The 13,670-nt window shown below is 37.0% G+C and overlaps 1 protein-coding gene across 3 annotated transcripts in view; it reads right to left on the minus strand.

The window, feature by feature from the left end:
* The window catches only part of TTC27 (tetratricopeptide repeat domain 27), a 194,860-nt gene that overhangs the window by 36,344 nt on the left and 144,846 nt on the right, over positions 1 to 13,670 (minus strand). For all 3 annotated transcript variants that reach the window (XM_003822003.4, XM_034952913.3, XM_063594999.1), the window contains 2 exons: positions 6,689 to 6,787; positions 2,008 to 2,060 (listed from right to left, as the gene is read on the minus strand). In XM_003822003.4, the coding sequence (XP_003822051.2) occupies positions 2,008 to 2,060; positions 6,689 to 6,787 (152 nt within the window). The remainder of the gene's footprint in view (positions 1 to 2,007; positions 2,061 to 6,688; positions 6,788 to 13,670) is intronic.

Raw genomic sequence — 13,670 nt, forward strand, 5'->3', positions numbered from 1 at the left:
TTTTGGTAAATACAGCTTCTTTGTAAGGTGCTTCACTTCAGGATTCACTTATCAAAACCCCTCTATAGTAGAGATATTGCACCATTAAAATTACATCCGAAGATAGACATTTTTACATGGGACTGATAGGAACATGATATCGAGGGGAATCAGATGAAACAGCAAAGAGAGCACTTTAGTGAAGAATCTTGTGACCACAAAAGGATAAAAGAAAGTTTAATGGGCCGTTTTAAGGCATGAATAGGATCTTCTGAGAGAAGCATTAATAATTGCCTCAGAAGTAACAATCCCGTTAGCTTTGTCTGGAACCTTAGCAAAGAAAGAAAAAAGTAAACAGGAAAGAATAAAGAAATGATTTATCTCAGACCTTACAACTCCACCTTTGCACGAAAACCTATTTGTGGAGCTGCAAGAGGTAAGAAAGTCGAGAAACAATATGCAAGAACCCCTAAGAGAGAAAGCAGAATTCCTAACATGATTGGGCGGGAAGACAAGGTATCAAGAGCCTCACTACGTACAAACTTATCCGGGTTGCCAGAAAAACTCACTGAGATCATTCTACAACTATGACAGGGACTTCCGAGCCTGTTGCTTTAAACCAAAAAGGGCTCCAGAGAGTTTTAGCACCACTATCAGTTGCAATCAAGAACATAATATTATCTTCTGAAGGGAATGGTAGAACAGATAGACTTTATTTATGTCATCCAAGAGCAGAGGCAGCATTTCATGATCTCTACGTAATATGGATTTAATGATGTCTTCAGAAATTATCTTGTGATTCCACCAAGAAAAATTAAATTAAGTTTGGAAGTAAGGCCAAATAAAAATGAAAATATATCCATTCTTTAATTAATTTATTAGAGTTCTGGCAACAGCAGTCCTTGTCTCCTCCCTTTCCTTCGCTTTTCATAGCCAGTCAATAAGCCCAGTTAGTTGGTTTTCTCCTTTATAAAGAGTTTGGCATCTGCCCCTTCTTTTTCCACTCTAGTTATCTCATGCCTGAATTGTTACAACAGCTGTGTCCTAACTGGTTTCCCAGCCTCCAGTTTCCTCTACTCTGCCTCATATACTGCCACCAGATAAATCTTCCCCAAAAGCTTCTTTCTTCATGAGATTACCACACTGAAATCTCTGGCTTCCTATTCTCAACAGGACAGTCTCAATCATTGGTCAAATAATCAGAAGATGCAGCAATTTTACGTCAACCTACCTTTCTAACCTTATCTCTCACCGTATATTTCACATTATAGCTGGACTATTTTGCTTCCTATCTCCTAAAATACTACATTCATTCCTGTCATTCTGCATTTGGTCACATCATTTCTCTTGCCTAAGCGGCTCCTCTCTGTCCCTTCTATCCATCCTTCAAATTTCTGCTTGAGTCCAACATTCTCTCAGAAGCATTTCTGATCCAGGATGACATGGTTTCTCTCTTCTTTGATCCTCACAAGACTAAATGAGTGGCTGGCACATAATAAGTGTGCTACAAGGATCATGTATGATTATTTTAGCCCTCTTTGTATTCTCACTTGGTATTTGCCACAGATAGCTTATATACTAATCAATTTTTAAAATAAGATGGCGTAGTATTTTATTTTTTAAACCTACATTCCCTGAAGACATTGGTTCATATTTATTTATATTTCTCAATGTCTAGTACAAAGCAAGCAATGAATAAAAATAACTGTCAACTGAGTTGACCAACTAAACATATGTTTGCTTTTATCATGTAATAAAATGTAGAATGTAAAACTTCAGTACTAAATAAAGATTTCAAGTAACATTTCTTATTTTATTACATATGAAATGTTTTTAAGAAATAAACTGTATATTTAGAATTCAAGTTAATTTAGTTTGAATTAAGTTATTCTACTTAAGTTATTCTATTTCATATACATGGGCGAGAAAGGTAAAACAAGGAGAAACATTGAAACAATGTTCAGTTGTAGAAAATCTCATTCATTTATTTGGGAAGCAAATTTCTTCATGTTTGTCTGATGTACTTACTTTTGTTTTAATCGGATATAGGAAGTTGATAAATTGTTCCAAGCTTCAGCATTCTGAAATGATAGAGAACACAGTTAATTAACTCTTCTCATTTAGGTAAAATTATTGCTTAAACCAAAAGTACAGCACACTCTCCTAGTCCAATATATGCTCTTTAAAACCACAATTTTCAATAAGAGTGTGTTTAAAGGTATATGGCAAAATTAAATCAAACTGAACTTTTATAATTTAGAGAAAGGTTAAAACAATCAACTATGCAATGTAACTATCATTGTACCAATTAGCAATTCAGTTAAGATTTTATTTCCAAATTTAGACTTACAAAAAAGCTAATTTACAACATACTCTATATAGTACATAGATTTATTACGAAAAAGGCAATGCAGTATACTGTTTTTTCCTGTCTTAAAAATTTTTGCCATTATACTGTCATCCTTCTTCACCGGATAGGGGGGTTAAGAAAAAATCTGTTCTCCAGTGTTACTACTAAGTATTTCATCCATCAAAGATATTTCTCTACCTATTCCTCTACCCAATGACAAAAATAAAGCAAAAATGAATGTTTTTTTACATCAGCTTAATCAGGTTGAATTTATACAAACAAGAATGATATAAATTATCTATTTCTCTTTGTTCCACTTTTCATCTAATATAGTATATATCATTCTCAAGTCCCATACATATGATTCAAAAATTAAGTGGCAGTGGACCTCCACTTCCAGACTTGGCAAAATTAGTAACTTTTTGAAGTCTGGCAAAGAATAACTACCAGAAAGCTGTGAGCTGAATGGAGATTTTGGAGGTCACACTGTGCTAGAAGTTATTCAAATTCTAAACTAGCAAAACTGGAGAGTTCTTATTGATTGCCCATGGCATTAAATTCAATCCCAGAGAGGTTATACCTTAAGAAAAGGTTATTAGAGGGCTGGGTGCAGTGGTTCACATCTGTAATCCCAGCACTTTGGGAGGCCAAGATGGGAGGATCACTTGAGGCCAGGAGTTCGAGACTAGCCTGGTCAAGAGAGCAAGGCTCCATCTCCATTGATTTTTTTTTTTTTAAAGGGTTATGAGAAAATAAGGACAACTCCAGACCCACTTTAACAAGCTTAAAAACAAGCTGATTTAGGAGTAATTTAACTGAATGCCAGAATAAAACTCAATCTTCCTTAAGAGAACAGAATAAAACCAACAAGCACAACAACACAGCATCCACGATGTGAATACAATTTTTTTTAAAAATGGTGGACATGGGAAGAAGCAGGAAAATTTCCTTCATAACCAAAGGGAAAAAAAATCAGTTAATAAGAAACAGTACCAGAAATGAAAGAGACGTTGAAATAAGCACAGGATTTCAAAGCAGTTATTATAAACATGTTCAAAGATGTAAAGGAAAACATGAACATAATGAGAGAATGTTGGGGGAATGTTAGTAGAGACATTAAAGCTGTTAAAATATCCAAATGAAAGCAGCCTGACTGCTGGAACTGCTTGTTGTAAACTGAAACCAGTTTTATCTGCAGCTTCTGAGATAATTTGCTGAAACTCTGGGACTAATTTTGCACTCTGCCATCCCTCATCAATGGAAGCTTGCCAGCTCCCCAAACCCGTACTGTAAGTGCCAATGAATTTCTCAAAGAGCAGTATGTAACATTTCTCCTTTTAATAAAACTTCTAACCTTCTCCTTGTTCTTCAGACATTCAAAGACTACCTGGCATGCATATACGCCCCAAATTGCAATTCTTTCTTTTCAAATAAAACATTAAATTTAGATCTTTTATATAGAACATTTTAAGGAGTCCATAAAAAAAAAAAAAACCTACTAGAAGTAATAAATGAGCTCAGCAAGGTTGCAAGATATAATTAATATATAAAAATCAACTGTATTTTTATATACTAACAATAGACAATCCAAAAATAAAATTTAGACCAGGCACAGTGGCTCACATCTGTAATCCCATCACTTTGGGAGGCTGAGGCAGGCAGATCACCTGAGGTCAGGAGTTTGAGACTAGTCTGGCCAACATGGAGAAACCTCATCTCTACTAAAAATACAAAAATTTGTCAGGCGTGGTGCTGCACACCTGTAATCCCAGCTAATCGGGAGGCTGAGGCAGAAGAATTGCTTGAACCTGGGAGGCGGAGGTTGCCGTAGGCCGAGATTGCACCACTGCACCTCAGCCTGAGCAACAGAGCAAGATTCTGTCTCAAAAAAATAAAAAATAAAATTAAGAAAATAATTCCATTTATAATAGTATGAAAAAGGATAAAACACTTTGGAATAACTTAACAAAAGAGGTGTAAAACTTACACTCTGAAAACTATAAAATATTAAAAGAAATGAAAGAAACCTAGAAAAATGTAAAGACATTCCATGTTCATGGATCAAAAGACTTAATATTATTAAGATGGCAGTACTCCCCTTATTCACCTGCAGATTCAATATAAGGTCTTTTGGGAAAATTTACAAAGCTAAAAATCCCATAGGAAAATTCAAGGAATGCTGAATAGCCAAAACTATCTTGTAAAGGAAGAACAAAGTTGGAGTACTCACAGCATTTTCAAAACTTACTACAAAGTTTCCATAAACAAGACAGTGGAATATGCACAGACATATAGTCAATGAAATGTGACATATAGTCAACGAAACGTGATTGATGGACCATAAATACATCCTTACATTACAGTCAATTAATTTTTGACCACTTACATTTACAGTAAACTGATTTTTGACCAGTGACAAGTCTATTAATAGGAAAAGAATAGTCTTTTCAACAAAGTTTTGAGACAACTGGATATCTACATGTAAAAGAATGAAGTTGGACCCCTTCTTTATATCATAAATAAAATTAACTTAAAATGGTCCCTAGACCTTAATGAAAGAGTTAAAACTATAAAACTCTTAGCAGAAAAGATAGGAGTACATCTTTGTGACTTTGGATTTGGCAATGGATTCTTAGATATTGTACCAAAAGTATGAGCGACAAAAGAAAAAACAGGTAAGTTGGACCTCATCAAGATTAGGCTTTTGTGCTTCAAAGTGCACAATCAATAGAGAGAGAAAAAAAAAAACTTAACAGAATGGGAGAAAATATTTGCAAATCATTTGTCTGACAAGGGACTTGTAGCTAGAATATAGAAAGACCTCTTACAACTCAGTGACAAAAGGATACATGACCCAATTTTAAAAATGGGTAGGATGTGAATAGACATTTCCAAAGAGGATATACAAATGGCCAAGAAGCATGTGAAAAGATGCTCAACATCATTAGCCACCCAAAACATGCAAATTGAACCACAATGAGATGCCACCCACTAGAATAGCTATAATAAAAAAGACAGCTAGTAACAAGTGTTGTCAAGGATGTTGAGAAACTGGAACCCTCATACATTGCTAGTGGGACTAATGGTACTTTGTTTTTATTTGTTTGTTTGTTTTTTTGAGACAGAATCTTGCTCTGTCACCCAGGCTGGAGTAAGGTGGCGCAATCTCTGCTTACTGCGACCTCCACCTCCCAGGTCCAAGTGATTCTCCCGCCTCAGCCTCCTGAGTAGCTGGGACCACGGCATGCGTCATCATGCCCAGCTAACTTTTATATTTTTAGAAGACATGGGGTTTTACCATGTTGGCCAGGCTGGTCTTGAACTCCTGGCCTCAAGTGATCCACCCGACTTGGCCTCCCAAAGTGTTGGGATTACAGGCATGAGCCACCACACCCGGCCTAAAATGGTACTTTGGAAAACAGTCTGGCAGATTCTCAAAATTCTGAATATAGAGCTACCATACGATCCAGCAACTCTACTACTGGGTATATAACCAAGAGAAATGGAAACATATGTTGGTCTCAAGCTTATAAACAAATGTTTATAGTAGTGATATTTATAATAGCCAAAAAGTGGAAACAATCCAAATGTCTACCAACTCATGAATGGATAAATAACATGTGATATACCCACACAATGGAATATTATTTGGTCATAAAAAGGAACAAAGTACTGAAGCATGCTATAACCATGCATGAATCTTGAAAACATTAAGAAAGAAGCCAGTCACAAGAGCCCACAAAAAGTATGAATCCATTTATATGAAATGTTCATAATAGGTGATCTACAGAGACAAAATGCACATTAGTGTTTGCCTAGGGCTGAAGGGGAGGGTGTTTGGAGAGAAATAGGGAGTGACAACTAATGGGTACAGGGGTTTCTCTTTAGGGTAATAAAGATGATCTAAAGCTAATTGTAGTGGACGGCTGCACAATTCTAACTATACTAAAAATCATTGAATTGTATATATTAAATAGGTGAATTATATGGTATGTGAATTATTATCTCATAAAACCATCAAATATAAAAAGACTCCACCCTAAAATAACTTTCTAGTAATGCAATTAACATAGGCAGGACATACTAGTGAATGACAAAATATACATGATACTTTGCTATACATTCAGTGAAGTATATTTTTAACAAGAAAATTGTTTTATCAAAATTATTTCCTAAATGAAACCATGAAATATTAACTTATTTCCAGATTTATAAATCCGATACCTTGAGGTAGGACCTTCCCTCAAATGTACACTTTCCTCCAACACAAAAGGAATTGCTGTTCTGAAACATACAGTACAATTTCAACAACTTAGAGAGTAAAGAGCCATGTAAGGACAGAAGATCAAACAAACTTACATCGGGTTCTAGAGTCACACAGCGCTGAAATGCCTTTGCTGAACCTTGATAGTCTTCCAAGGCCAAATAGGCACAACCGAGAGAAAACCACACCCCGAGCTGCAAAGACCAAAAGTCAAAGTCATTCAAACACACAGAAACATTTACAGAATGTAATCTGAAAATTATTAAGATGCTATCAACAAACACACTCCTAGAAAGAATGCAGAGCTATATAATAAATATTTGCATTACATTTAGTTTAAATGTAGAATATTTAGCAATGGAGGTAAATTTTTCCATATAATTTTCAATGCTAACACTGAAAACATGTGCAATATTATTGCATATGTTTCACAGAAAAAGTCCATACTTAGTGTTAACCAAACTCCTTACTGGGCATGTTGGCTGTGGGTTCAATCAGCTGCAGAGTGAAAATACTGGAGAAAAAAAAACTGGATGGTTGCATCTCTACTGAACATGTACAAACATTTTTTTCTTGTCATTATTCCCTAAACAATACAAATTACATAGCATTTGCACTGTGTTAGGTACCACAAGTAATCAAGAGATGATTGAAAGTATATAGGAGGATGTACATAAGTCATAAGCAAATAATACAGCATTTTATACAATGGACTTGAGCATCATGGATTTTGGTATTGGGGTTGGGGGGGTGATGCCTGGAAGCAATGCCCCATGCATTCTGAGGGACCACCATATACAAAGTATCAGCAGATTCACATCTGATGAATGTATTACAAACTCAAAAAAAGAAATTTCTGTTTTCATCTTCAAACTAGACCACAAGAACTTCTGCAGCTTAACCAAGAGCCAAACTGCCCTCGCATATAACTGCTTTAGGCATGCCTGAAAATAATTTAGAAAAAGGAGGTTCCGAATCTGGATTATCAAATAGTTACTCAAAATGTAAAGTATGACCCAAGCCAATTAGATGTGTAAACACTGAGATTTAGAAAACATAAAATACGAAGTAGCTATTCAGATTACAAAAAAAAAAGTCTGTACATCATAAGATTTCCTTAAAATTCAATAGCCTCTGTCAAAACGGAGATAAAACTAACAAAAATTCGGCTGGGTGTGGTGGCTCACACCTGTAATCCCAGCACTTTGGGAGGCCGAGGTGGGCAGATCACTTGAGGTCAGGAGTTCAAAACCAGCCTGACCAACATGGTGAAGCCCCCGTCTCAACTAAAAATACAAAAATTAGCCGGACATGATGGTGTGCACCTGTAATCCCAGCTACTCGGGAAGCTGAGGCAGGAGAATCGCTTGAACCTAGGAGGTGGAGGCTGCAGTGACCTGAGATTGCGCCACTGCACTCCAGCCTGGGCAACACAGTGAGACTCCATCTCAAACAAAACAAAACAAAAACAAAAACACAAAAAACTAACAAAAATTCAATGGAATTAGTCAGAAATGCAGCTATTATGAGTTGTTTTCCTTCCAACAGTCAGCAAAGGCAACTTTATAAGCAGATCGAAGTCTCCTTTCTTACTGACTTCCAGAAAGGCACTGAGCAAGCTGTCAGATTTACTTGGACAGTTTAGGTTAGGAAAGAAAATGAGGTACTCTGTTATCTATCCACAGCCTTCCATAGAGGCAGAGTAGGAGGCTGCCTCTACATCACTCCTCCTTCAGCCATCCCCACAAAACTTGTTCCATGTGGCTGGCAGAGGCCTGAAAGTTCTTTAAGCAGATAAAGATTTTTAGCCAGTAATTAGAGATAAAGCTTAGAAAGCAAGCAGACTTGGGCCATTTAACGCTTTGCCAGGAATTCACAGGAGGCTATAAATAACTGTTATCAGGAGCCTTTATGGAGAACAGATTTTGTTAGAGGGACAGGTAATGACTGAAAAGAGAATGGATAAATGTCTACTGGGAGGGGGCAGAAGCAGAGGTACTAGTTGAAACTAAAAGTTAGAAGTTCACTTCTCTGAATCATGGGACTTTCAACAACCTAAAAATGAGCTCACCATTTTGCTTTCATCTGTTTTTTAATAAAATTAAATGAAAAGAGCTTCAATGCACCAAACCACACTTGCTGAACATGATACATTCTGAGAAAACCTAAAGTCTGATGCTAACATGTAAAACAAGCTCTCTAAACTCCAACCAAGTAAAAAGTTTCAAAATCTGTGTATTATATTTCATCAATGTTAAAGTGTACTTTTTTCCCTGCCATTTAACATTTCTGAAATAGAGATGCATCTGAAAAACCAATAGCTTGTCAGTTTTATTGGCAACGTTTTTTTTTCTATACAAAGTGGTACTTAAAGGTACTTCTTACAACTGATGGCATCTTAGATACAAAGAATTATGATACCAAGTTTACCTGGAATAAGGGATTCTTATTTTGAGACTAAATCAAGAACAATGAGAACTGACCTCAAGGTCCTCAAAATGCATGTGCTCTGCTTGTTTTCTGCATCAGCAAAGAACAGATACTATTTCCCATGTGTTGTTATAAGAACCACATGTGTGGCCGGGCAAAGTGGCTCACACCTGTAATCCCAGCACTTTGGGAGGCCGAGGCAGGTGGATCACGAGGTCAGGAGATCAAGACCATCCTGGCTAACACGGTGAAACCCCATCTCTACTAAAAATACAAAAAAATTAGCCGGGCGTGGTGGTGGGCGCCTGTAGTCCCAGGTACTCGGGAGGCTGAGGCAGCAGAATGGCATGAACCCGGGAGGTGGAGCTTGCAGTGAGCTGAGATGGCGCCACTGCACTCCAACCCGGGTGACAGAGCGAGACTCCGTCTCAAAAACAAACAAACAAAAACACATGTAAATTCAAAATCTAAATAAAAACTTCATTTTTAAATCCATCTAAGAAGATTTACAAGGGTTGCAAATGTCCAAAATTAGCAATTACCTTCTAGCTCTAAAACAGACTGGTGATGAGGTTATCTTTTATTTTTAATTTTTAAAACTACTGAATGGTTTGTAACCAATGTATTCAAAACCAAAACAAATTTAATGAAAATCAGACAGATGACTTAATTTAACATTAAGTATTATGGTTCTCTTTTCTTTTTACTCTTGGTTATTTTTGCAGTGTTTTAATACTTTGCATTTGAAGGAAAAATCCTAGGATCGTTAACAGCTAGGTTTTATCTACTGACAACAAGAAGGGAAATGAGCTTTGCACACAGTGGTGTTCTTTGAAATCATCCAGTGGCTTTTCTTTTTTGAGGTCTTCAGAATTTGGGGGACTACAGAGAATATTTGGTGCCTCTTTTACTTTTTTCTTTTTAAACTATTACTTAAACTGCTATTACCAATAGTGACTGGCATCTCAGTTCAGAATAGTCATACTCTTAAGAACAGAACATCGTAAAAGAAAAACAAAATCAAAAGAAGCTTCAAAAAAACCTCTCTTGATTCCTCAGAACATAGTTGTATATGTTTGGGTACAAAAATCTCTATCTTCTAGTCCAGTGCTATCACATAAAAGTATCATGCTAGTAGCCTCATTATATTTTCTACATTTCAAAAAGTCAAAGGAAGGTGGTCCACGCCTGTAATCCCTGCACTTTGGGAGGCTGAGGTGGGCAGATCACTTGAGGTCAGGAGTTCAAGACCAGCCTGGCCAAAATGGTAAAACCCTGTCTCTACTAAAGATACAAAAGAAATGAGCAGGCATGCGTCTGTAATCCCAGCTACTCGGGAGACTGAGGTGGGAGAATCACTTGAACCGGGAGGCGGAGGTTGCAGTGAGCCACAATCACACCACTGCACTCTGGCCTGGGCTAAAAAATGAGACTCTGTCTCAAAAAAAAAAAAAAAAAGTAAAAGGAAGGGTGAAATTTATTTTAATAACATTTTATTTAACTCTACATATCCAATATGCGATTACTTCAATATATTATTACTATACAAAGTTATTGAGATATTTTATATCCACTTTTTCACACCAAGTCTTTGAAATTTGATGTGAATTCAACACAGCATGGATCAATTTCAACTAGTCACATTTCAAGTGTCCACTGTCACACATGGCTAGTGGCTACCATTATTAACACAGTTACACTATTTCTCTAAAACACTGACATAGGCCCTGGAATACCTTGCATCCTTCCCTTCTTTCTCCAATAAAAAACTAGCTCCTTTGGCTGAGACCCTCCCTTGAGCTTCTTTCATATATTATAGTTACTCCTGTTCCTCTCTTTACAATAATAACCAAAATAATTAGCTCTTAATGAGCATCTGCTATGTGTGCCAAGCACTGACACCATGAGCTTTCCACACATTACTCATGCGTTCCTCACACCCACCCTGCAAGGTGGTCAATCTCACTCTCCTAAGAGAGGCGACAAAGAGTCAGAGTCAGTCACAGACAGAGGAGAGGTTCGACACAGTCAGTGTGACTCCAAAGACCACGTCCTCTCTGCCTCTGACAACACCATTCTGCCTATACACAAGCCATGATTTATGGCAATACCATCCTTGTCACCAATAAAGAGAGAGGGGGAAACAGGGCAGTTAACATGTGCTGGGAAAACCCAAAAGATAATTCTTTAAGAACCAGGAGCATATCTCTTCCCCCACAAACGCTCTCTTGATTGGGCTAGTCAGGTGGACAAAAGAAGACATAGAAAAATGGGTGGCCACAGGATGGGGCAAGAATGGAGGGAGATAATCACCTGATAGAGAGGCCCTGGTTGAGATTTCTGCAGAGCTTATTTCCAGGGCAAATCGTGAAGGCAAGCTGGCTGTAGGCAGGCAATAACCTTTAAAAGCTGACTGTCTAGCGTTTCTGTCTCAGGGAGCCAATAGAGAAACACAACAGCAGGCCAACTGTTTATTTTGAATGTGATAATACCTGTACTTAACCAATGGCTTTAAATTATTTTTAAAATAATTCACAAAGAACTCAAAAGGCTGAGAGCATGGTTTCTCTGAATTTCCCTCACAAAGTCCCCTAGAGTGTGATAGAGGAGAAAGACTACTGGGATTCAAGTGGCTCTGAGTAACTGTTACGACCCTGGCTATGTCACTTAACCTATGAGTCTCAGTTCCCCAAGTGTGAAATAAGCAGGGGTGGACTAGGCTAAAATTCCTGAGTTCTTCAGACGCCCCAGATTCTGAAAACCCAGAGGGGACTGGGTTCGAAGGTACACAATTGCCATCTAGTGGCAAAATAAGGACATTGACAATAGAATGGAACCACTGCAACTTATAGGGTTATATTCTGATAAATCTATCATAAATTGAAAATATTGTTAAGTCAAAAATGCATTAAATTCACTTGATCTGCTGAACCTAATAGCTTCACCTAGCATACCTTAAACATGCTCAGAACACTTACATTAGACTACAGATGGAGAAAATCATCTAGCACAAAGCCGATTTTATTTTTTAAAAAGTGTGGAGTATCTCATGGAATTTATTGACTACTATACTGAAAGTTATCAACAGAATAGATGTATGGGTACTCTAAGCATAGTTTCTACTGAAAGTGTATCATTTTTGCACCATCATAAAGTCAAAAAGTTACTAAGTGGAACTATCGTAAGTCAGGGATCGTCCGGTATTTAGAATTAGCAGGTTTGAAGAACTGGAAGGGAATCAATTCAATTAGAGACCTTAGAAATCAGTTCAAAAGAGATCTAGAGGAAAATGATGCTTACAAAGGAAATAACTGGCTTAAAGCCACACAATGGTTCCTCAACCCAAGTGTGAAATATGTGTGCTGAAGACAGTGACTGTAATACTTATTAAACATTAATAATTAAAATAAAAATTAAAGTTTGCTACCCTGAGGGCTAGCAAAGACTAAGCACCACTAGACAACTGGCATAGATAACTTTTATAATTAAAAAGTTAATTTTTACAAGGGTATTTAACACACATCTGCAATGGGTACCACTTATGAACCTACTACTCAAACTCCCTTCCTCCTGAAAGTTTCCACATCATCAATAATCAGTATTCACACTTTTGCCTAATTTCCCTCATATGATCAACTGTTTTGAATTTTTCTGTCACATATAATAAAGGTTAATGTAGAATAATCTAATCCTAAAGCCATACCACACTCTTCACTCTTTCTGTACCCCTGGCTGATTTCTGTGACCCCAAACACAGATGAGTTGTTGAATGTGGTATCATTAAACAGGAAATGACCAAAGTGAAATCCAAGAGTGACGTCAATGGTGTCTGATAGTAGCTTTTCCTCAAGTGATGCTTGATGCTCATTTTTTTCCTAATGTGCACTGCCAACTCCTTCATAGCCAAGTTTCTCATTTACTAAATTCTAAGTTCTCCTTCCATGAGGAAATATAAATCTTAACTTACCAGCTTCCTGATCTCTCCAAAGGAATAATTTCTTCTATTTCAGTGTCTTCCCTTAAACTAAAGGATCAACTAAATTTTATACATACTTTTTCTTTTACTATAGGTTATTAATTACTGAATGCCCTTCTCTTAATTCTTGTCCTACATTTGGTTACCACTGGTCTTTATATTTGCCGAGTCTTTTCAAATAATTCACAATGCAAAGTAACACAGGTGTTTATATGTCATCTGCATGTGAGATTCTCCTGTTAGATATATCTCCCTAATTTTAGGCTACAGATAATGGGGCAACAATGGTTTTTCTACAGTGCAACAGGCAGAAAAGGAAAGAACGACTACGTAACATCTATTATTGTGAACTTACTATGGGCCAGGAAATATGTTAGACACCTAACATATATTGGCTCTAATTTTCTCAGCAGCAAATCCAGGTAGAGATTATAAACTCCATTATTTAAAAGCTCAGAAAGATGAAGAGATTTGCCTTTGTTATCTTCCTCGGGATTACCAGAATTCAGAATCAGGTCTGTGGTAGCAAAGCTTTCGGCCTCCCCACTATGCATCAGTCACAGCTACAGCCCAGATGTTATCACAGTACTCACATTTCTTGGCAGTTATGCAAGTTACACCTTAAGACTTTCATTCTGTACTGCTTACCAATATTAGAAGGGAAAAATAAA

The sequence above is a fragment of the Pan paniscus genome, chromosome 12, assembly GCF_029289425.2.
Source record: "Pan paniscus chromosome 12, NHGRI_mPanPan1-v2.0_pri, whole genome shotgun sequence".
In the NCBI taxonomy this organism is placed as follows: domain Eukaryota; kingdom Metazoa; phylum Chordata; class Mammalia; order Primates; family Hominidae; genus Pan; species Pan paniscus.